The 22,649-nt window shown below is 40.5% G+C and overlaps 1 protein-coding gene across 6 annotated transcripts in view; it reads right to left on the bottom strand.

Moving 5' to 3' along the window:
* Positions 1 to 22,649, bottom strand: part of LOC144684969 (vasculin-like) — a 107,737-nt gene that overhangs the window by 65,216 nt on the left and 19,872 nt on the right. For 3 of the 6 annotated variants that reach the window (XM_078549467.1, XM_078549457.1, XM_078549447.1), the window contains 2 exons: positions 8,779 to 8,902; positions 51 to 271 (listed from right to left, as the gene is read on the bottom strand). In XM_078549467.1, the coding sequence (XP_078405593.1) occupies positions 51 to 271; positions 8,779 to 8,902 (345 nt within the window). Of the gene's footprint in view, positions 1 to 50; positions 272 to 8,778; positions 8,903 to 19,599; positions 19,727 to 22,649 lie in introns of those variants that run through there. The other 3 variants (XM_078549483.1, XM_078549474.1, XM_078549493.1) reach the window with 2 other exon arrangements.

Consider the following 22,649-nt stretch of genomic DNA (forward strand, 5'->3'; position numbering starts at 1 on the left):
ATGTGTTAACTTAAACCTTAGTCTAAGAACTATTTTTAAAATCAACCTACAAAATCCTCAGCCTCAAACTGCTTAGGTTTCTCCTTTTCTTCCTTTTTCCCATTTTCATCTTCTGTTAAGTTATTCTCATGCAATGCTGGGGCTTTTCCTCCATGAAAAGTGCCACTTCGAGGACGAGGATTTCCTCCATGGTAGCCACTTCTTGGATTTACAGCTTCTGTGCCCCGCCCTTGTGACCGCCAACCATTCTTCTCTTTTCTTCCAAAGTTTCCTGCGAACCAAACATATTTTATTCCCAATCTGAAAACAATAGTAAAGCAAGAAAGTAATACATTAGATTGACAATAATCTTATTTAGGATGGAAAATTACACAATACAAGCCTTTATTTTCAATATATTCTGAAAGAGGATACACATTTTTAGATCAATTATAGGTATCTTATGCAACAGTGCCAGATGGCACAATTCCAAGCTAAATCTTTGGGCCAAACAGAAGGCAACTGGAACAACTGCTGATTCAGCAGTGACGTGGCTTGGGGTAGTAAAAACCTTCAAATCAAGTCTGCCAAAAGTTCTGGATGACCAAGAAATTGAGGTATGCGATATAGGCCTTTATTGTTCCAGCCTTCCTTTGTGCTAATTAGCAGAACAAGAACATCTTGTACTTTTGTAAGCAACTTTAACATACCAAGGCGTCCCATGGTGCTTCGCAGAAGAATTATCACAAAAAAATTTGACCAAGCCAGATAAGGAGATTTTTAGGCAGATGGCCAAGAGCTTGGTCAAAGAACGTCTTAAAGGAGGAATGAGAGGTAGAGAGGCAGAGAGGTTTAGCAAGGCAATTCCAAAGTTTGGGGCCTTGACAGCTGAAGGCACCTCGACCAATGGTGGAGCAATTAAAATCCTGGATGCTCTCAAGTGGCTAGAATTGGAGGAGCCCAGATCTCTACAGATTTGAGGGGATGATAATTTCAAACTTGAGACATTGCTTACCAGGAGCCAACACAAGTCAGCAAGCACAAGGGTAATGGCTGAATGGGGCTTGATGCAAAAACTTTAAAAATTGTGAGGATATTCAAAACCCACATCACAATAATAAGCCTTCTAGATGATTCATAGAAAGTTAACACAGCACAGCAATTGATTGTTACCTTTGGGAATGTTTCAGTTGAGTCATTTTTTACTCATGGTTTTATGAAAGGAAAGCCAAGTTTTCCAAATCTAATTTGACAATTTTTCTTTGAAGGTGTAACTAGTAGCATAGTTAAGAGCGAACCATTGGATGCAGTATATTTGGATTTTCAAAACGTATTCAACAAGCATCACACAAGATGTTGGCACAAAAGAATAAAGTTCATGAGATTTGGGATAATATATTAGCATGGATTGAGGATGGGTTAACAGGGAGAAACTTCAGGTCATTTTTGGGTTTGCAGGTTGTAACTAGCAGGAAGTCACAAGGATTGGTGATTGGAATTCAGCTATATACAATCCATATCAATGACTTAGGTGAGACAACCAAGTATAAGGTAGCCAAGTTTGCAGAAAATACAAGCCAAATCAGTTGTGACAAGGATGCAAGGAGATTAAAGGAAAATACAGCAGTTAACTGAACAGGCAACAAATGGCAGATGGATTAGAATCTGTAGAAATGTGAAATTATCCACTTTGGTAGAGCGGAATTTGTTAAAAAATGGTGAGTGATTTGTAGATGTTGGTATGCAGAGGTATTTGGGGGGGCTCTAGTACATGAAAGACAGAAAATTTTATCCAGTTGCAGCAAATGGAATGTTAGCCTTTATTGTAAGAGGATTGGAGTACAAGAGGAAGTCTTGCTGCAATTATATAGGACATTTTTGAGACCAGACCTAAAGTGGAGTAGAGTATTGTTATACAGTTTTTTTTCCTTACCCAAGAAAGAATATGCTTGTCAATGAAGAGGATGCAACAAAGGTTCACTGGGTTGATCCCTGGGTTGAGAAGGTTGTCATTTGAGGAAAGATTGAGTACAATGTTCTTTAGAACTCTTCGTAATTTAAAAAAATAAGAGGTGATCTCATTGAAATTTATATAATTCTTAAGGAATTTGACAGGGCAGATGCTGAGTGACTGTTTCCCCTGGCTAGAGAGTCTAGAAGTAGGGGTCATTGGCTCAGGATGAGAGGTTGGTCATTTAGGACAGAAAAATAGAGAAATTTCTTCAATCGAGAAGATTATGAATCTTTAGAATTCTCCACCCTCGAGGGTGCGGCTACTCAGCCATTAGGTATCTTTTAAGGCTGAGATCAGCAGACTTTTGAACTCTAAGGGACTCAAGGGATATGAGAATAGGGCAGTAAAGTGGAGCTTCGGTAGAAGGTCAGCCATGATTTTATTGAATGGCAGAGCAGGCTCAAGGAGCCACATGGCCTACTCCTGCTACTATTTTTTATGTTCTTAATCCAGTTTTGTACTTTGGGTCTTTAACTGCACTGAAAACAAACAAAGGGATACAGAGAACCTTTAAATCAATTCCACCTAATTAGCTTCGCCCAATTTTAATGTAGGACATAAAAGTACATTGAAAATACCCATGGGATACAATTTACATCCTATGAGTGAGTTGAGCAGTTAATTTACAGGTTTTGCAACATGTCATCATTTGTCCATGCGAATTCAACCAAATGAACAAAATACTAACTGTGACAAAGGTTAGTCTGCTAATTGAACATATCCAACATGCATTACTACAGTGTTTAAATATATCAAGTAAAGAACAATAAAGTCAATCGACTTCACAGCAAATTAATTTAATATCAAATATATGTCAGAAGGATAACAGATCACTGTTTAAAAATAAGGGGTCGCCCATTTAAAACAGAGATGAGGCGAAATTTTTTCATTCAGAATGTTGTGGGTCTTTGGAACTGTCTTCCTGAACAGGTGGTAGTTTTAAGGCAGAGGTGGATAGATTCTTAGTAAGCAAGGGGGTGATAGGTTTCCGGGGTAGGTGGGATGCAGATTTCAGGTTACTATCAGATCAGCCATGATCTTATTAAATGGCAGAGCAGGCTCAAGGGACTGAACGGCCTACTCCTGCTCCTTGTTTGTATGTTCCTATGTAAAAGTTAAGTTTTACCTAATAGTATTGACAAGTTACCCTTGATTTAATACACTCACTCTTGACTTTCTGTACTGAAGAAGCTACATTTATCAAGTCCTGGTGTTGTCTGGATTCTCATAACTTCATTACAGGAAATAAATTAAAGTGAACTGAATATTCCAAATGAGTGACTGAGATTTAAAACACTTATGTTAATATATTAATTCTAAGATTTAGTAAAGTCAAGTACTACTGGAATACACTATTTTCAATATGCCCACTACTTGCTACCAGTTACAAATATCTAGTTTATGGTTCATGTTAATATCACAGAATCACGGAATTTTAACGGCACAGAAGGAGGCTATTCGGCCCACTGTGTCTGCACTGGCTCTCCAATTAAAGCATTATGGCCTGGTGCCATTCTCCTGCCTTTTCCCCGTACCACTGCACATTGTATATTTTCAAATAATCATCTACTGCCCTGTTGAATGCCTCAATTGAATCTGCCTCCACCACACTTCCAGGCAGTGCATTCCAGACCAGATCCAGAACCACTCATTGTGTAAGACTTTTCTCACTTCACATTTGCTTCTTTTACAATTCACTTTAAATCTGTGCTCTCTTGTTCTTGATCCTTTTACCAGCGGGAACAGCTTCTCCCTCTCTACTCTGTCCAGCAGATTTTGAGCATCTCTATCAAATCCCCTCTTAGCCACCTTCTCTCCAAGGACAGCAGTCCCAACCTCTCCAATCTATCCTCAGAGCTGAAGTTTCTTATCCCTGGAACCATTCTTGTAAACCTCTTCTGCACTCTCTACAATGTGTTCACATCCTTTCTGTAATGTGGCACCAGAACTATACACATTACTCCAGCTGAGGTCTAACAAATGTCTTCTATAAATTCAGCATAACCACCTTGCTTTTGTACTCTATGCTCCTATTGTAAGCAACATATCTTTATTTCTATTGGACGGTTCCGGACTTGAAACGTTAACTCTGTTTCTCTCTCCACAGATGCTGCTAGACCTGCTGAGTTTGACCAGCATTTCCACTTTTGTTTCAGATATCCAGCATCCACAGTATTTTGCTTTTATCTTTTTATTTTCTGTTGGACTGGGATTAAAAATACAATGGCCACAGTTTGAAAGACATGTCCACTGGAACAGGATGAGAAATATATATATCCACAATATTGCAGGTGTGGAACAGAGTGTGACTAAATGACAAGATGCTGCCAGAAAGGAGTCCTGGACCAAGGGACCTGCCTGGCAACAACATTTTAATTGGCCCCTGACCAGGCGATCAGGTTTTGAGAGAGAAGTGGTACAGCAGAATAGCTCCTAGCCTGAAAGGAACAAGACCTAAAACCTCTTTCTCTTGTGTGTGGAAGATTCCAGTAATTCCACAATAATAGCTAGCTAGCTTTTTCTCCACATATCTCTGTAACCTGCTCTCTCTCTGAAAGCCCCTGTCAAGAGGCAAAGGGGAAAATCACTGTTAAGAGACATTGAAAAGCAAGTGCTCAACCAGTGAACTAAATGCTGAAAGCGCTGGAAGACCACCTCATGTCATCAACAAGGACTGAAAGGAATTTGAAATACATCGATCAAAATCAACCCATCGAATCCTGTACTCCGGAATTGGTGCTATTGAATTATTTTATCCCACCCTCAAAATCCATGTTTTTGTTTGTCTTATGTGTCTTCTATGTGTGTGCATAGGGATTTAAGAAGGGGGTAGAGTTTAAGTTATAGTGTTAGAAATTAACAGTTCATATTTCTTTCTTTTGCCACTGGTTAATGACAGTTTGTTCTATAAACAGTTATTTACTTATTAAGTTTATAAACCTGGTTCTTGTATTCTGTTAACCTAAATTAAACAGGTAGAATTAGGGCAATCTGGTGGTTTGATCAAACTTTTTATATTTGTCGTGGCTTGGGGAAGAGTAGGGCTTGATATTACAGCGCACTATCCCTAGTGAGTCGTAACACTATTAATAAAGCTCAGGATACTATATGCTTTATTAAATGCTCTCTCCATCAGCCCTTTTTTTAAAAAAAATTCATTCATGGGATGTGGGCTTCGCTGGTTGGGCCAGCATTTATTGCCCAACCCTAGTTGCCCTAGAGAAGGTGGTGGTGAGCTACCTTCTTGTACTGCTGCAGGAAGGGAGTTCCTGCCACCTTCAAATATCTATGCACATATACATCCAGGTCTTTCTGCTCCTGCAGCCCCTTCAAAATTTCACCCCTTATTTTACATTGCCTGTCCATGTTCTTCCTACCAAATGCATCACCTCTCCCTTCTCCACATTGAATGCATATGCCCACTCCACCAACTTGTCTATGTCCTCTTGAAGTTCTACACTGTCCTCCTCGCAGTTCACAACACTCCCAAGCTTCGTATCATCCACAAACTTTGAAATTGTCCCCTATACACCAAGATCTAGATCATTAATATATCAGGAAAAGCAAGGGTGCCAATACCGGCCCCTGGGGAACTCCACTACAAACCTTCCTCCAGCCCAAAAAATATCTCTCCTTCCTATTTTTCAGCCAATTTTGTATCCACATTGCTATTGTCCCTTTTGTTCCATGAGCAATAACTTTTCTCACAAGTCTGTGGCACTGTATCAAATGCCTTTTGAAAGTCCATGAACACATCAACAGCATTAGCCTCATCAACCTTTAGTTACCTCTTCAAAAATCTCCAGAAAGTTAGTTTAACACAATTTCTCCTTTAGAAATCCATGCTGGTTCTTCCTTATCAACCCATATTTTTCCACGTGACTATTAATTCTATCCCGAATAAAAGTCAAACTGCCTGGTCTGTAATTGCTAGGCTTATCCTTACAACATTTTTTGAACAAGGGCGTAATGTTTGAAATTCTCCAGTCCTCTGGCACCTCCCAAGTCTAGGGAAGACTGAAAGATTACGGCCAATGCCCCTACAATTTCTACTCTCACTTCCTTCAATGTCCTTGGATGCATCTCGACCAGTCCCGGTGCCTTGTCAGCTTTAAGTACCTACAGTCTATTCAACACTTCCTCCTTATCAATTTTGAACCCTTCTAATGACAGAGTTTCCTCATCTGTCACCGTGGCCTGGATAGCATCTATCTCCTTGGTAAAGCTGGCTGCAAAGTATTCATTTAATACCTCAGCCATGGCCCCTCCGTCCACGTGTAAATTCCCTTTTAGGTCCCTAATCGGCCCTGCTCTTTTTACCACCTTTATACTATTTATATGCCTATAGAAGACTTTGGGATTCCCCTTTATATTGGCTGCTAGTCTACTCATGATCCCTCTCTGCTTCTCTGATATGCCTTTTCACCTCCCCTCTAAACCTTCTGTATTCCTCTTGGTTCTCAATAGTATTTTCTACCTGACACCTGTCAGAAACACACGTTTTCTTCTTTATCTCAATTTCAATCTCCTTTTTCATCCAGGGAGCTCTGGATTTGTTTGCCTTACCTTTCCTTATGAGGGAATAAAGCTTGATTGTGCCCAAACCAATTCTTTTTCAAAGGTAGCCCTTTGTTCAGCTACAGTTTTTCCCGCCAATCTTTCGTTCCAGTCTATCTAGCCCAGCTCTGTTCTTGTCCCATCGAAGTCAGCTCTTGTCCAGGTAATTATTCTTACTCTGGATTACCTAATGTCCTTTTCTATCATCATCCTAAAATGTACAATACAACAATCACTGTCTCCTAAATGTTCTCCCACTGACACCTGATCTACTTGGCCCACCTCATTTCCAAGAACCAGGTCCAACAGTGTGACTTTTCTTGTTGGATTGGACACATATTGCCGTAGAAAATTTTCCTGAACACAATCTAGGAACTTTTGCTTCTCTCTGCCCTTTGCACTACCACTGTCCTAGTCTACATTCAAGTAATTAAAGTCACCCATTATAACTACTCTGTAATGCTTGCATCTCTCTGCAATTTCCATGCAGATTTGTTCTTCTACGTCCTTCTCACTGTTTAGCAGTCCATAGACTACACCGAGCAATATAATTGCACCATTTTCATTCCTTAGCTCTAGCCAAATTGATTCTGTCCTTAAACCCTCTGGGACATCCTCTTTCTCCAACACTGCAATACTCTCCTTCACCAATACCGCAACCCTTCCTCCTTTCCTATCTTTTCTGAACACCTTGAACCCGGGAATATTTAATACCCAGTCCTGCCCTTCCTTGAGCTAGGTCTCTGTTATCACCACAACATTATATTTCCACATGGCAATCTGTGCCTGTAACTATTCAATCTTATTTACTATACTCTGTGCATTCACATACATGCATAGTAACCCTGATTTAGATTTTGTTACTTTCTCCCTCACCCCAACTTCATCTATTAACTTATAGGATTAGTATACAGAATATCTGTCCGTCCCAGTACTTTGTCCACCCTTGTATTCCTCTCTAATATTTTCTCTTGGTTCCCACATCCCTGCTGAGGTAGTTTAAGGGATTAAGTTAGAGGTAATTTAGAAGTAATATTTCAGAGGTAATGTTTAGCTCTGGGAAGATTAAACTTTAAACTGTAAAAAATGGGATAAATGGAACTAAAGCAGCTTGGAGTCTATTATGCTCAAATGGTTGCTGACTGTGTTGACTTAAGGAGTCAACAGCTAGAAGGGCAAGAACCATAGAACAGCAGTTGGGCTTATTTAGCTGAAGGCGTGATGTCTACGTTGCTTGCAAAGAAATGCAAGAGAGAGATGTTTTATTTTGGGACTCAGAGAAAAATTAGTTTAAAAGCATTCAGTGAACCCTGAAAGGCTACATCATCATGGAGATAGGTGGAGCTTAAGAAGGTTCAATGGTTTCAATTTATCTGTGTCTCTGATGGGAGAGGGGTTAGTTGCAGTTTGGACCTCATGTGGTTCACAGCTCACAGAGAAGCCCTGGCACGCTCCAAGCAGTCATGGTTCAGAGAAGTCCTGAGGAGCTGAGAAGGTGGTGGAAGGTCACTGGTTCCATGCTGGAGATGGTTAGGGCTCAGGAGAAGCTGTTTATAGCTCAATGCAACCGGGAGACTAGAGTTCAGAGAAACCCGGGGGCAGTGCCAGCTTAGTGAAGCTAGCATTCTGCAAAAGAGTTGGAATTGTGCCAGTAATCAGAGGCAGCAGTGCAGCCTTGTGAATCCCTTGAAATGCAATTGCAGGAGAAGAGATTGAACCATTGGGAAGTGAGCAGTCGTTCAAGCAGTCCGAGTCAGAGCAGTCTTTAAGGGAATTCAGAAGCTTAATCTTCGAAAGTAAAGAGTTGAAATCCCTTGTAAGGGAGACAGTGTTTATAACAATATTGGGACTCTCAGTGGTCACTGACGCCTAGGTAGGTTACTGAGAAATCAGTGGGATTTGTCTTGCTCGCATCTGCCATTTCATGTGCAGTGTGGTGCGTCCGACCACAGTTTGCCTGTTAATTCATATCTACCTCATGTTAATTCTGAATGTTAGAGTATAAGATGGATATTGTAGGTTATCTAACTTTTCTGACTTTGTATAGTTAAGTTTATTTTATTTGTTTAAAACCATGGAATCTTGTGGCTTTATTCTCTTAGTAAGTACCTGGGATTGCAAACTTCATCTACTTTAAACAAACAGTTATTGGTCCCTAACCGGATGGCAACAACTCTAAACACACTGCAATTTTCTCACCACACTCATTAGTTGATGAATTAACACACCTCCACCAGAACGAGTTCCAGAAGTCTCCAAGCTATCTGACGAGTTGTGTCGCCTGCGATTCACATCATAACGATTCTCTGGTCGGACCGAAGTTTCAGGATTCTTTTCAACATTGAGTGACTGCTACAAAAAAAATGCCAACAAATGAAATTGAAATCAATATTAACATTTTTAGTAGAAAAGGATCTAAAAGGCTTTTATGTGGCACCATATCACATCTTTTATAGAATACTTCATATACAATTAATTACTTCAAGGAGAGATGAATTGCTATTTGGACAGAATTAGGCATTTTGTGTACAGCAAAAATATACAAACAGCAATGAGATGACTAGCCAACTAATTTGTTTTTAGTAGCACTGGTTGATGGTAGAACCAGAAAATGCGAGAATACCCTCAACTACATGTCTCATTGAACGAATGGCATCTTGGACAATGCAGTATTTCAAGTACTGAAGTTTGACTTGAATCTACAATCTTCTGAGTCAGAAATAAAAAAGTGTTTCCAACCGAGACAAGCTGATTTTACAGGTCAACTTTCAGTTGCACCAGTAAACACAGGTAAGTACTCCCCATCCAGCCCCACAATGAGTTAATTTGAACTTGATCACTTCGCAATGCATTCAAGCTAATTACTGCTTTGCAGCTGGTTCTGTGTCCTTTTGTAAAAAAAACAGAAGATAAAGCCAGGTACAATGCAACAATTGACTTGAAAAAGTCAAACAACTTCAGGAACTGTAAGAATGAAGCTCGAGTCACGATTAAATCACAGCTTAAACTGCATGAATAATAGTATTATAAAGAAAAACCTATGATTTTTTTCAGTTGTCTATGACTAGATTTGCTAGGCTCACTAGAGGGTGTAAATAACAAAAAGGTGAGAATGGAGGGATTATTTGATATCATAGCCCTTCAGTTCCTATGTCACAGCCTAGCGTTACAATCTCCTTTTAGGGAAATTAGTGACAGAAATGTACTGGTCGCACGCTTATCAAAGTGAGTGAGTGAGTACAGCATTTGGGATGGTGGATCTCACTCAAGTTCTTGAAAGATTCAATTAGTCTAATATACATACAAGGGGCAGATGTAACTACATATACAGAACAGGTGAATTAAAGGTGTTGATGCATTCTAGTTCATAACCTATCTTGCTCTTCTGTAGCTCCCACAGTCTACTAAAGTGGCATCCATTGATGAATCACTCAACCTACCAGGAAAAAAGTACAGTGCTTTAGATAACAGGATATTTTCATGCCTGCCAGGAATGGTCAGACACGAGAGCGAGTGAGGATGAGAGAGAGAAAATTGAGAACAGAATTGCAGAGAGAAAAAAAGGAATTTTCAATGCAATTTCAGCATTTAAGATCTAACAAGCGTTAGCTGCAATTCCAAACTATCAAAGCTACCAAAAGCCAATTCCATCTGAAACCTACCTAGCTGCACCAAACACAGATTTTGCAAATATATAAATTTCATAAATGACAAAATCCCAAACAACGCTGGGAAAAAAATACGAAAAAGGTTCGAGTCCATGTTTCAAGTCAATGTTTTAATCAACCCAGTGATAAAACAGCTCAAAATTGTTTAAGGAACAAGGGAAGGCATTAAACCCAATAAATTAATCCTATTTTACCAACTTTCATCCATCTACCCACAATCCATTTTAGACCAGAAACTAAACAGGCAGCCTCTTGAATTCACATCTGTATGATTTGATTCAAAGGTGTTATCTGGTAACACAGTTCATAAATCATCCTTCAGTCTTCCCCACTTTACCAAAGTATTAAACAAGTTCCCCAATATTCAAATCAAATACCACCGTAAGCATTTTACTGAGACTAACTCGGTTAATCATAATGTTAAAAGCTTCGATCAGATCACATCAAAGTTTTTAATATTAATATTTTTAAATCCCAAGGATTTACCCAGAAGCATAATCAGATAAAAATAATGAAATCCAAAAGGACATAGTGGGAAGGCTGAGTAACAGCTGCTCAAAGAGTTGGGAGGATCTTGAAAAAAAGGTGGAAAGTGAAAGAGGAGCATAGACCTAGATGGCTGACAATGGTGGGGTGAAAGGAGTGTGAAATATAAAAGAGGCCAGGGTTGGAGAAACAGAGTTCCCAGAGGGTCACAGGGCCGGAGAACTTTAGAAAGAAAGCAAACCCATGAAGGAATTTCAACGAGGATGAAAATGTTAAAAATCAAAACTTTGGGAGACTAGCATCAAAGCAAGGCTGGCGGTAGGTCAGTAAGAATAAGGGTGATGGGTATGATGGTATGATACAGGAATTTTGAATGAGCTGAAGTTTGTGGAGGGTGAAGTAGACAAAGCTATGGATGAGGGTTGCAGCAACAGATTGGCTGAAGCAGAAACAGGTGACATTATTGAGCTGGAAGTAGGCTATCTTCGTGATGGAGAGGATATGGCTCCGACACTCGGCTTGTGGTTATGAACAGTGACCAGGGAGGAAGATGGAGCTTTTGGTGGGGGCTGCAAAAGACAATAGCTTCAGCTTTTCTAGTATTTAAGTGGAGGAAATTGTAGCTTTGCAGGATTGGGTGGTTGACTACACAGATTGCAGGATTGAGTGGTTGACTACACAGAGAGGCCGAGAAAGGTGTTAAGAGTTGAGGCTCAGTGACATCACTGTACACACGGAACCCAATTCCATGTTTAAAGATGATGTCGCATAGTAGCAGCAGGAGGTGGTGACAGATCCTTGGAGTACTTCAGACACAAATGTGCAAGTTTGGAAAATAAACCATTGCAGGAGAGGCAATGGAACTAAGTGAGGGAAATCATACTGAGCAATAGAAGAGGATGGCAAAGGTGGTGTGGCTGACTATGTCAAAGATTCAAGGTTAAAACAAAACAATGAAGGGTAGTGCACCACAGTCACAGTAATTAACATGTAATTTAGGTTAGGTTTAGAACTAAATAGGGGCTGGAGCAGACCGTGTGGTCCTTTGGGTTTGCTCCACCATTCAACAATATCAAAGCTGATCTTGGGTAGTTTCAGTGCTGTGGCAGGGGCAGAAATTTGATTGGGGAGATTCAAAGTTGGAGTTACAGGAAAGCCAAGCACAAATTTGGCAGACAACATGCTCCAGGGTTTGGGAGAAAAAGGTTGAAGATAAGGTGGTAGGTTGCGAGGAGGAGGCTGAGGGTAGGTTTTGTGAGAAGGAGTGGTGGTTTTGAAAGGTTCAGGGTCAATAACTGAGCAGAGGAAACTATCTTAAATACCAGTTGTCAAGTTTTCAATGGACTTATGCTTTAGAGTTGAGAGATGCTAATGTGGCGTGGGGAATGCTTAGCACAAAAGGAGGAAACATGCTCCTTGGAAGCGGCTTTAAGGATAAAGGAGGGCAATTAGGGAAGGGCAATAAATGCTGGTCTAGCCAGCAACACCCACATCCCATGAATGAATTAAAAAGAATTTTAAATAGATACTCTATTTGAGACCAAGGATGTCAATAGATAAAGTAATATTAGTGGATTATGAATAGAATAAAAGATAATAGATGGTAGCTCTTGCTTTGACAGTTAGCTGGTGGATTACCTATGGGCTGGTTTGAGCATTTATGCAGATTAAAAAGATATAAATTTAAGTTTACTAATGTGGGCTGGACTGTACCATATTAAAGTCATTCATTATTATAGCTTTGCTATTTCTGCACTTTTCTCTTAATTTCAAAGACAATGATTGGTTTTTCAGAGGCTAACCATCACAAATCCTAGACCTTATTTTAAGAGTTCCTCAGGGGAGCATTCTTATCTCAACCATTTTCAGTCATTTCCATGATCTTCATTGCGTCATAACGTTACGAGCAGGACATGAACTGGCTATTTTGTAGTATTGAGCTGCATTCATAACTTCTCTGTTATGAAAGCAGCCCATGCCAGCTACAGCAAAACTTGGATAATATCAAGACTTGATTTGACCAGTGCGAGCTTACATTCATGTGACCATCTTGAACAAGAGAAAGCCCAGCTATCTACAATTAACTTTCAAAGAAGAGTTTTCCACGATCAACACAAAATCTTTTCTCCCCCCATTACAGAAGGATAATGCTCACAGGGACACGCATCAGTCACTATGTCACATCACTGAGTCAAGGAGATTGTAACAATGAGGCTTTTAACAGTACAGTACCACTTTAAGTTGATTGCTGCAGACTTGACTTGTGTTAGAAGAGAACACATTTTCACATTTCAGATTGGAGTTTAAAGTTGGTTTCAGGCTCTTCAGTCACCTGTTGTGAAAGCTAGCTCATCCCACCCACACAAAGAAATAGCTCTGTAAGATTGCATGTCAAAGTGTCTGATGATAAAAATTATTTCTTCAATTTCACTTAGGCTAGGAAATTGTCATTGTTTGAAAAGCTGTTTACAGGGGCTGAAAAAGCAGTGTTAATGCTGGGTTTATCAGGAGGGATCGGGTTGTTGTTGAAAATGTCGGCTTTTAATGAACTTACTGACTGAATGACAGCTCTATGCCTTGGTGCAAAATATATTCAACTGCTTTTGGCTCGTTCAGCAGTTCCTCCAACTCTTTTATGCAAAGGTCCACATGGAGGCGAGCAGGCAAGGCACCAGGAGGGTCTCAGCCTCGCGTACAAAACTTCATGGAACAGATTCTTATCCAGGCTTAGTATTATGAGGAGAGTTAGGAAAGCAATACAATGCTGGGAATTAAGAATATTAGGTCATAAGCAAATTAAATCTGTTCTAATTTCTTGCTATTGTTTAATGTTTACCTTTTAAATTTGATTCATAGATTATAGCCTAAAACACAAGGTTGGACAGAGATTATTCTGTTGTCTGAAGGTGAGGAGGATATGAGAGAAAACTGGTGTCATTTATGAGCAAGTCATACTAGCAAAGGTTGTTCTGCTTAATCCTGGGCAATGTCAAATGACCATTGTAAAGTCACACTCCGATTTGTAGGAAGGGCTTGCTTATGGAAACGGTCCTTCGTACCAAGTAGGTGGGAAATATCTAACACAGCCTGAAAATCATAACAGAAATGTTCAAGTATTATTTGGCAATCAATTCCAAACTTGAAACTTTTCTTCTAAACCTAAGCTTTGGAAGCGGATCCTCTGCTATAGCACTGAATTTTACCATTTCCAACACGAGCTATTTGTACAGCTCCTGAGAGCAAGAATGCCACTAGAGGATATGAAGCACATTTGCATAAAATTATTATTTTTTGTTATTTTAACAAAAACTGGTTCAAAATAAATGATTTGACAACTTAATTAGAATAAAAGTGGGGGATTTTTTTGGTAAACACATTAACAAACGTATTACAAACAAAACAGAACTGAAACTTTGGGTTTCTGGGAAAACTGATAAAGGTTGAAACCAGATTAGAAAAACAATCATGTGAACTCAGATCCCAGTGGTGCAGTACAGACAGGCTGAAGAAGATGGAGACAGCATCCAGGAGCTTGGAATAAGCAAATGCACAGCTGCTGCAGCTGACTCTGTTACTTGAAGATAACATTGTGTCAAGACCATTGTGAGCAGAGCTGAGGAGATTTTGTCTTATTCTTTCATGGGATGTGGGTGTCTCTGGCTAGGCCAACATTTGTTGCCCATCCCTAATTGCCCTCAAGAAGGTGGTGAGCCACTTTCTTGAGCCACTGCAGTCTATGTGGTGTAGGTACATCCAGTGCTGTTAGAAAGGAAATTCCAGGATTTTGACCTAGCAGTGAAGGAAGGGTAATATAGTGCCAAGTCAGGGTGGTGTGTGGCTTGGAGGGGAACTTGCAGGTGGCGGTTCCCATGCATTTCCTACCCTTGTCCTTCTAGGCGGTAAAGGCCATCTGTTTGAAAGGTGCTGTCAAAAGGAGCCATGGTGATTTGCTGCAGTGCATCTTATATAAAGGTATACACGGTAGCCACTATGCATATGTGGTGTAAAGAGTGAATGTTCAAGTTGGTGGATAGTGAGTCGATCAAGCAGGCTGCTTTGTCCTGGATGGTGTCAGGCTAATTAAGTGTTGTTGGAGCTGCGCTCATCCAGGCAAGTATTTCATCACACTCCTGACCTATGCATGGTAGATGGTGTACAGGCTTTGAAGGAGAGAGTTACTCACTGCAGAATTCCCAGCCTCTGACCTGCTCTCATAACCACAGTATTTATATAGCTAGTCCAGTTCAGTTTCTAGTCAATAGTAACCCCCTGTATTTTGATAGTGAGGGATTCAGCAATGGTAATGCCATTGAAAGCCATGGGAAGATGGTCAGATCATTTGTTGGAAATGGTCATTGCCTGGCACGTGACATGACTGTTACTTGTCAGCCCAAGCCTGAATATTGTCCAGGTCTTGTTGCATATGGGCACAGACTGCTTCAGTGTCTGAAGAGTTGCAAATGGTGCAAGTATCAACAAACATCCCCACTTCCAACCTTATGATGGAGGAAGATCATTAATCAATCAGTTGAAGATGGTTGGGCCTAGGACATTACCCTGAGGAACTCCTGCAGTGATGCCTTGGGACTGAGATGATTTGACCTCCAACAATTACAAACCCTCTTCCTTTGTGCTATGTAGGACACCTACCAATGGAGAGTTTTCCTCACCAATTCACCAATTCCCAAGCACTTCAGTTTTGCTAGTGTTCCTCGATGCCACACTCAGTCAAATGTTGCCTTGATGTCAAGGGCAGTCACCCTCACCTCTGGAGTTCAACTCTTTTGTCCATGTTTTGACTAAGGCTGTAATGAGGTCGGGAGCCAAGTGGCCTGACGGAACCCAAACTAAGCATCAGCGAGCAGGAAATTGCCGTGCAAGTGCTGTTTGATAGAAATGTTGATGACCCCTTCCATCATTTTGCTAATGATCGAGAGTAAACTGAGGGGGCAGTAATTGCTGGATTGGATTTGTCTAGCTTTGAGTGGGCAGTGCATACTTAGGGAATTTTCCACATTGCCGGGCTGATGGAGTGTTGCAGCTGTATTGGAACAGCTTGGCTAGGGGCACAGCTAGTCTTCAGTACTATGGCTGGAATGTTATCAGGGCCCATGGTCTTTGCAGTATCCAGTGCCATCAGCGATTTCTTGATATCACGTGGAGTGAATCAAATTGGCTGAAGACTGGCATCTGTGATGCTGAGGACTTCAGGAAGAGGCAGAGGCAGAGGTGGGTCATCCACTCAGTACTTCTGGCTGAGGATGGTTGCAAATGCTTCAGCCTCAACTTTTGCACTGATACGGTGGGCTCCCCAATCATTGAGGATGGAGATATTTATGGAGCTTCCTCCTCCGGTTAGTTATTTAATTGTCCACTGCCATTCACAACTAGATGTGGCAAGACTGCAGAGCTTTGATCAGATCTGTTGGCTGTGGGCTCTATTAGCTCCATCTATCACATGCTGCTTGGCAAGCAAGTATTCCTGTTTTGTAGCTTCACCCGGTTGACACCTCATTTTTAGGAATGCCTGGTGCTGCTCCTGGCACGCTCTCCTGCACTCTTCATTGAACCAGGGTTGACCTCCCAGCTTGATTATAATGTTGAGTGAAGGAGATGCCAGGCCATAAGTTTACAGATTGTGGATGAATACAATTCTGTTGTTGATGGCCCACAGCATCTCGTGGGTGCCCAGTTCTGATTTGCTAGATCTATTCAAAATCTATCCCATTTAGCATGCCACACAACATGATGGAGGGTATATTCAATGTGAAGATGGGACTTCGTCTCCACAAGGACCATGCAGTGGTCACTCCTACTGATACTATCATGGACAGATGTTTCTGCAACAAGTAGACTTGTGAGGGAGAGGTCAAGCAGGCTGTTCCCCTTGTCACATGCTGTAGGCCCAACCTAGCAGCTATGAACTTCGTGACTTGACCAGCTCAATCTGTTCTGGCCCTACCCAACCACTCTTGGTGATGGGCATAGAAGTCTCCCCACCAAGTGCATGCTGCCACCCTCATTGCTTCTCCCAGTTGATATTCAACATGGAACAGTACTGACTTATCAGCTGACAGCAGGGGGGGCGGCAGCGGCTGTTGTGATGGTGGTGGTGAGAGGGAGGCAGGTGGTTTCTTTGCCTACGTTTGGCCTGATGGTATGAAACTTCATGGGGTCCAGAGTCAATGTTAAGGGCTCCCAGGGCAACTCCCTACCAACTATATACCAATGTGCTACCACCTCTGGTGGGTCTGTCCTGCCAGTGAGACCAGGATATACCCATGGATGGTGATGGTGGTGTCTGAGACAGAGAGAAAATCATTGAATCATACCTTACGCACAATCATCAGGCTGTTGCTTGACTAGTCTGTGGGACAGGTCTCCCACTTTTGTCACAAGCCCCCAGATATTCGTAAAGAGGACTTTGCAAGGTCAACAGGGCTGGGTCTGCTGTTGTCATTTCCAGTGCCTAGGTCAATGCCGAGTGATCATTCTTTTTTGACTTTTTAGTGGTTTGGTACAGCTGAATGGCTTGCTAGGCCATCTCAGAGGGTATTTCAGAGCAACCACATTGCTGTGGGTCTGGAGTCACATGTAGGCCAGACCAGGTAAGGACAGCAGATTTCCTACTCCAAAAGGGAAGGGGAAATGGGTTCATATGCCACCATGGCTGGCGGAATTCAAATCCAATTAATTAATCTAGAATTATAAAGCTTGCCTCAGTAACAGTGACCATGAAACCATTGTCAATTATTGTAAAAACCCATCCGGTTCACTAATGTCCTTTCCGGAGGGAAATCTGCCATCCTTACCTGGTCTGGCCTATATGTAACTCCAAAACCACAGTAATGTGGTCGAGTCTTAACTGTCCCTCTGAAATGGCCGAGCAAGCTACTCAAGTTAAGGGCAATTAGGGATGGGCAACAAATGCTGAGTTGCCATCGACGCCTACGACGAAAGAATAAAGAAAAAAACCTAAAAATTAGTATGCATGTACAGAGCGCAAATACAAATAGGGTAGCTTATGACTTTTTGAAAAACCTACTTAGCAATTCATGCATCTTAATATTTTTGTTCTAAAATTTTATTAGACAATTCAGAATCCTTCTTTTGAGTTCTAATCTGCGTTATTTACTTTTATGATACTCACAGATACACGTAACGTATCTCAACAGAAGATTGCTCTCTGCACTAAAGAGCAACCTAAAGCATATGAGTATTTGTTCAAAACTGGAGAGGTTTTAGTGATTCCATTTAAAATTGACCTGATATGAATGTCGGAGTAATGGACATTAGAATTGTTTTATCATTTGATAGAATATTTATATAATAGATATAACTGAGATAACATTGTGAACATCGAAGCAATATTCTCTGTGATGATTCAATTACTCCCTAGTTTTTAAATCAAAGATGGACACCTATACGTGACATTTAAAAATGAATTTCAATGCAATTACGATAATTCATTAGAAGGCAGTTGAAATCTGATAGAAAAACTACGGGATCATTGGTGTAACCAAAACCCTGCAAAAAAAAAGATATGCACGTGTCACAAAAGGACTGGCAAGATACAAGACTAGCAAAACCATGGTAATAGTCATTATGTTTGGTGCCCTAGCGTGTAACGACTGTTATCAGGATCGGCAAGAAGCGCAAGTAAATTCCCAACTGGTATTGTTTATTTCTCTTTCAAAGTAGAGCGTCAGGTCATCCTTTTGGTAGCATTTCCATTCAAATGATTACAATGAGATAGGATTACAGGTCGTTTCATATTTTTTGCATGGCATCATGAGCATCACAAAATGCAGGGTGTGCCTTAGGATGCAGGTTTGTAAACTTGCCATTGAAAAAATACCTTTGTGCTGTTTCCTATTATTATGAGATTGTTGAATGAAGTAAGGCTAGTCTGTTTGTTTTAATGAATTTGAATTTTGATCATCTTTATCACATTATTGTATAGTGGTATTGTGAAAGTACTCATATAGATATGTGCATATACATACTAGACTAAGTAGAACCCAGAGACATCTCAAAGTACCACTTCTGCAGTATCAAATGTTAGTGCAAAAACAGCAAATCTGGTCAAACTGAGAGCAACTGTTTTTGTTCAACAAAGAACAACTTTAAGTTTGAACATATCACTTAGCCCTAATCTCCGCAAATTGGTCAAGGGTAAATGAAGAAAGACATTTTACACTAACCCAATAGAAATGAGATAATGCCCACAAACATATGTATAACTATTTTTCAGCATGGTGAATGCAAATGGCAATATAAATTGTGTGCACTGAATCTTCCACAATATTCCATAAATCCATGAAAGTTCATTCTCGGTGCACATACAATCTGACATACTATTCTGAATGACTTTTCAAACCATCAACATCGAACAACGTGAAGGAAATCAAAGTCACATTTTAAATATACTTAGACCAAACAGCAACACTTTAAATAAAGCTCCAGATCAGGACAAAAAATAGACTTCTTGGTAGCGTATAAGGAGAATATATGTATATTTTTAAAGGAAGGCTGAATATTCCAACACTCATATCTTACTGTTTGTGTTATGCAATCGATGAGAAGCCATGTCAAGCCTCCTACTCTATTCAGTGAGAAAAAACCTCATAAGAGATCAGTCAATAAAGAATTGTTACTTGTGGGATCTTGCATTCGTATATTGCATTGGCTTCAAACAGATTAGCAGGTGATATCATTTCAAATATAAATGAGCAGGCTCAATGCAGTATTAGAAAGGTTAAAGAAAGAGAGCAGATTTCATCACCATATGGAGTATGGGGTAGATTATCTGCTGGTTTTGCGCTTAGTTCCAGCACAATTGGCCAAATCAACACACAAGTTTTATACAAGTGAATTCTACCAAAACCCAATTACCTTCAGATTTTCTGCAATCGTTTACACGGTTTCAAAATTCAATTTTCCAGGGTCAGGCCCCAACCACAAAACTGGCCACAATTCCAGGTCGAAATTGTGACATTCTGCTGGTTCAGAAAGGCTCTTCAAATTGTGCTGATTTTCTTTGGTACTAGGAGGCATGTTTTAGAAGATTTATCATCTCAAAAATTACTTTACTAAGAAACTGACCAGCATACACTAATTAAACGGCTTAGAGAATCATAGAAAGATACAGCAAAGAGAGAAGCCAGTCGCCAATTGTGCCAGACATGAACTCTTTGAAAGAGTTATCCTATTAGTCCCACTCCCCTTCAAAATAGATCTTTTCAAGTCATTTTCAGTGAATTTAAATGTAGTTGCTCACAGGTGGAGGATTCCACACCCTTATTAAAAATGAATTTTTCTGATAAATTCATTTTTAGCTGTATTAAGAAAACTGCACCAGGTTGCTGATCTTAAATACATCACACTTTGCAGCGGAAAACAATTATGTTCTGCTATGCTGCACAATTGCACTGCTTCATTGAACATTGTATGTTTTTGATAATGCAAATTAACTTGAAGTCCAAACTAATCAGCATAATCTCGGGCAAATTTTGGGCCCAAATTAGCAACTGCATACACCTCAAAAGAATACAAATGGCAGAGCGAACAGGATGAAAGGATAATGACTGACAACCAGGAAACGACGAGTGATTACAACAACTTTCGTTTATACAGCACCTTTAACATAATGAAATGGCACAAGGCACTTCACAAGCATATTCAGACAATATGTGAGACAGAGTCATATAAAGCGCGAGAACGGATTACAGAGGGAATTCCAAACCTTAGGGCCTCAGTAGCTGAGGAAACAGCCTTTAACTGTGGAGCAAAAGGAATTCTTTTGAGAATTTTCGCCAGAGGCAAAAATTGGAGGAGCATAGAGGGTTTGAGGGTTGCAGGGCTGGAGATGATTTCAGAGATAGCGAGAGGCAAGACGATGGAGGAATTTGAATACCAACATGAGTATGTTAAAAGTCAAGGCATCTCAGACCAGAAGCCAATATTGGTCAGCAAGCATGGGGTGATGGGTAAATGGGACTTGGTTAGCAAACAGGCAGCAAAATTTTGAATGAACTGAAGTTTACAGAGTGTGGAATGTGGGAGGCCATTGGAACAGTGGAGTGTGGATATAATGGAAGCAAGGATAAGCATTTCAGCAACAGAAATATTGCCCCAGAATTTGTGGTCAAAGGCAAAGCAAGGGCACTTGTCACAACTCAAAGTAAGCCTGCAAGATCAAGAACCAGAGGACACTGATTTAAGGTGATTGGTAAAAAAAGCAACATGAGAAATAGCATTTTTTAAAACAGTGAGTGGTTAGGATCTGGAATGCACTGCCTGAGTGAGGTGGAGGTGGGGTCAATTAAGGTTTTCAAAAGGGAGCTGGATAAATATAAGAAAAAAAAATTGCATGTATGGGGAAAGGCAAGGAAGTGGGATAAGTTGAGTTGCTCGGAGAGAACCGGCATAGACAGGATAGGCTGAATGGCCTTTTTCTGAGCTGTAACCATTTTATGGTTACATACAAACATACGAATGAGGAGCAGGAGTGGACTTCTTGGCCCCTAGAGACTGCTCTCCCATTCAATAAGATCATGGCTGATCTGATTGTAACCCCCTACTTATTGCTGATAACCTTTCACCTCCTTGTTTATCATGAATCTATCTACCTCTGCCCTAAAAATATTCAAAGACTCTGCTTCCACTGCCTTTCGAGGAAGGGTGTTCCAAAGGCTCACTACCCTCAGAGGAAAAAATCTCCTTATTTCTGTCTTAAATGGGTGACCCCTTATTTTTTTAAACAGTGACCCCTAGTTCTAGATTCTCACACAAGAGGAAACATCCTCTCCACATCCACCCTGTCAAGACCCTTCAGAATCATAAATATTTCAATCAAGTCACCTCTTACCTCTTCTAAGCTCCAGTGGATACAAGCCTAACCTGTCCAACCTTTCCTCATAAGACAACCCGTCCATTCCTGATATTAGTCTAGTAAACCTTCTTTGAACTGCTTCTAACATATTTACATCCTTCATTAAATAAGGAGATCGATACTGCACACAATACCCCAGATGTGGTCTCAAGAGTGCCCTGAACAACTGAAGCATAACCTCCCTACTTTTGCATTCAATTCTCCTCACAATAAATTATAACATTCTATTAGCTTTCCTATTTGCTTGCTGTTCCTGCACACTAGCTTTGTGATTCATGCACAAGGACACCCAGGTCTCGCTGAACCCTTTAAATCTCAGAACTCTGTAATCTCTCACCATTCAAATAATATACTTTTTATTCTTCCTGCCAAAATGTACAATTTCACATTTGCCTACATCATACACCATTTGCCAGATCTTTGCCCACTCACGTAACCTATGTCCCTTTGTAGTCTCCTTATAACCTCCTCACAATGTACTTTCCTACCTATCTTTGTGTCATCAGCAAATTTAGCAACCATACCTTCTGTCCCTTCATCCAAGTCATTTATTTAAATTGTAAAAAGTTGAGGCTGATCCCTGTGGCACACTACTTGTCACATCCTGTCAACCAGAAAAAGGCCCATTTATGCCTACTCTTCATTTCCTATTAGCTAGCCAATCTTCTATCCATATCAATGTTGCCCCCTACACCATGAACTTTTATTTTCCGCAATAACCTTTCATGTGGCACTTTATCGAATGCCTTCTAGAAATCCAAGTACAGTATATCCACCGGTTCCCCTTTATCCACAGCACATGTGACTCCTTCAAAGAACTCCAATAAACTGGTTAAACATGATTCCCCTCTCACAAAACCATGTTGACTCTGCCTGATTGCCTTGAACCTAAGTGCCCTGTCATAACATCTTTAACAATTGCTTCTAACATTTGCCCTATGACAGATGTTAAGCTAACTGGCCTATAGTTTCCCGCTTTTTGTCTCCTTCCCTTTTCGAATAAATGAGTTACATTAGCTATTTTCCAATCTAATGGAGCCTTCCCCTGAAT

The sequence above is a fragment of the Cetorhinus maximus genome, chromosome 1 (assembly GCF_964194155.1).
Source record: "Cetorhinus maximus chromosome 1, sCetMax3.hap1.1, whole genome shotgun sequence".
Lineage (NCBI taxonomy): Eukaryota > Metazoa > Chordata > Chondrichthyes > Lamniformes > Cetorhinidae > Cetorhinus > Cetorhinus maximus.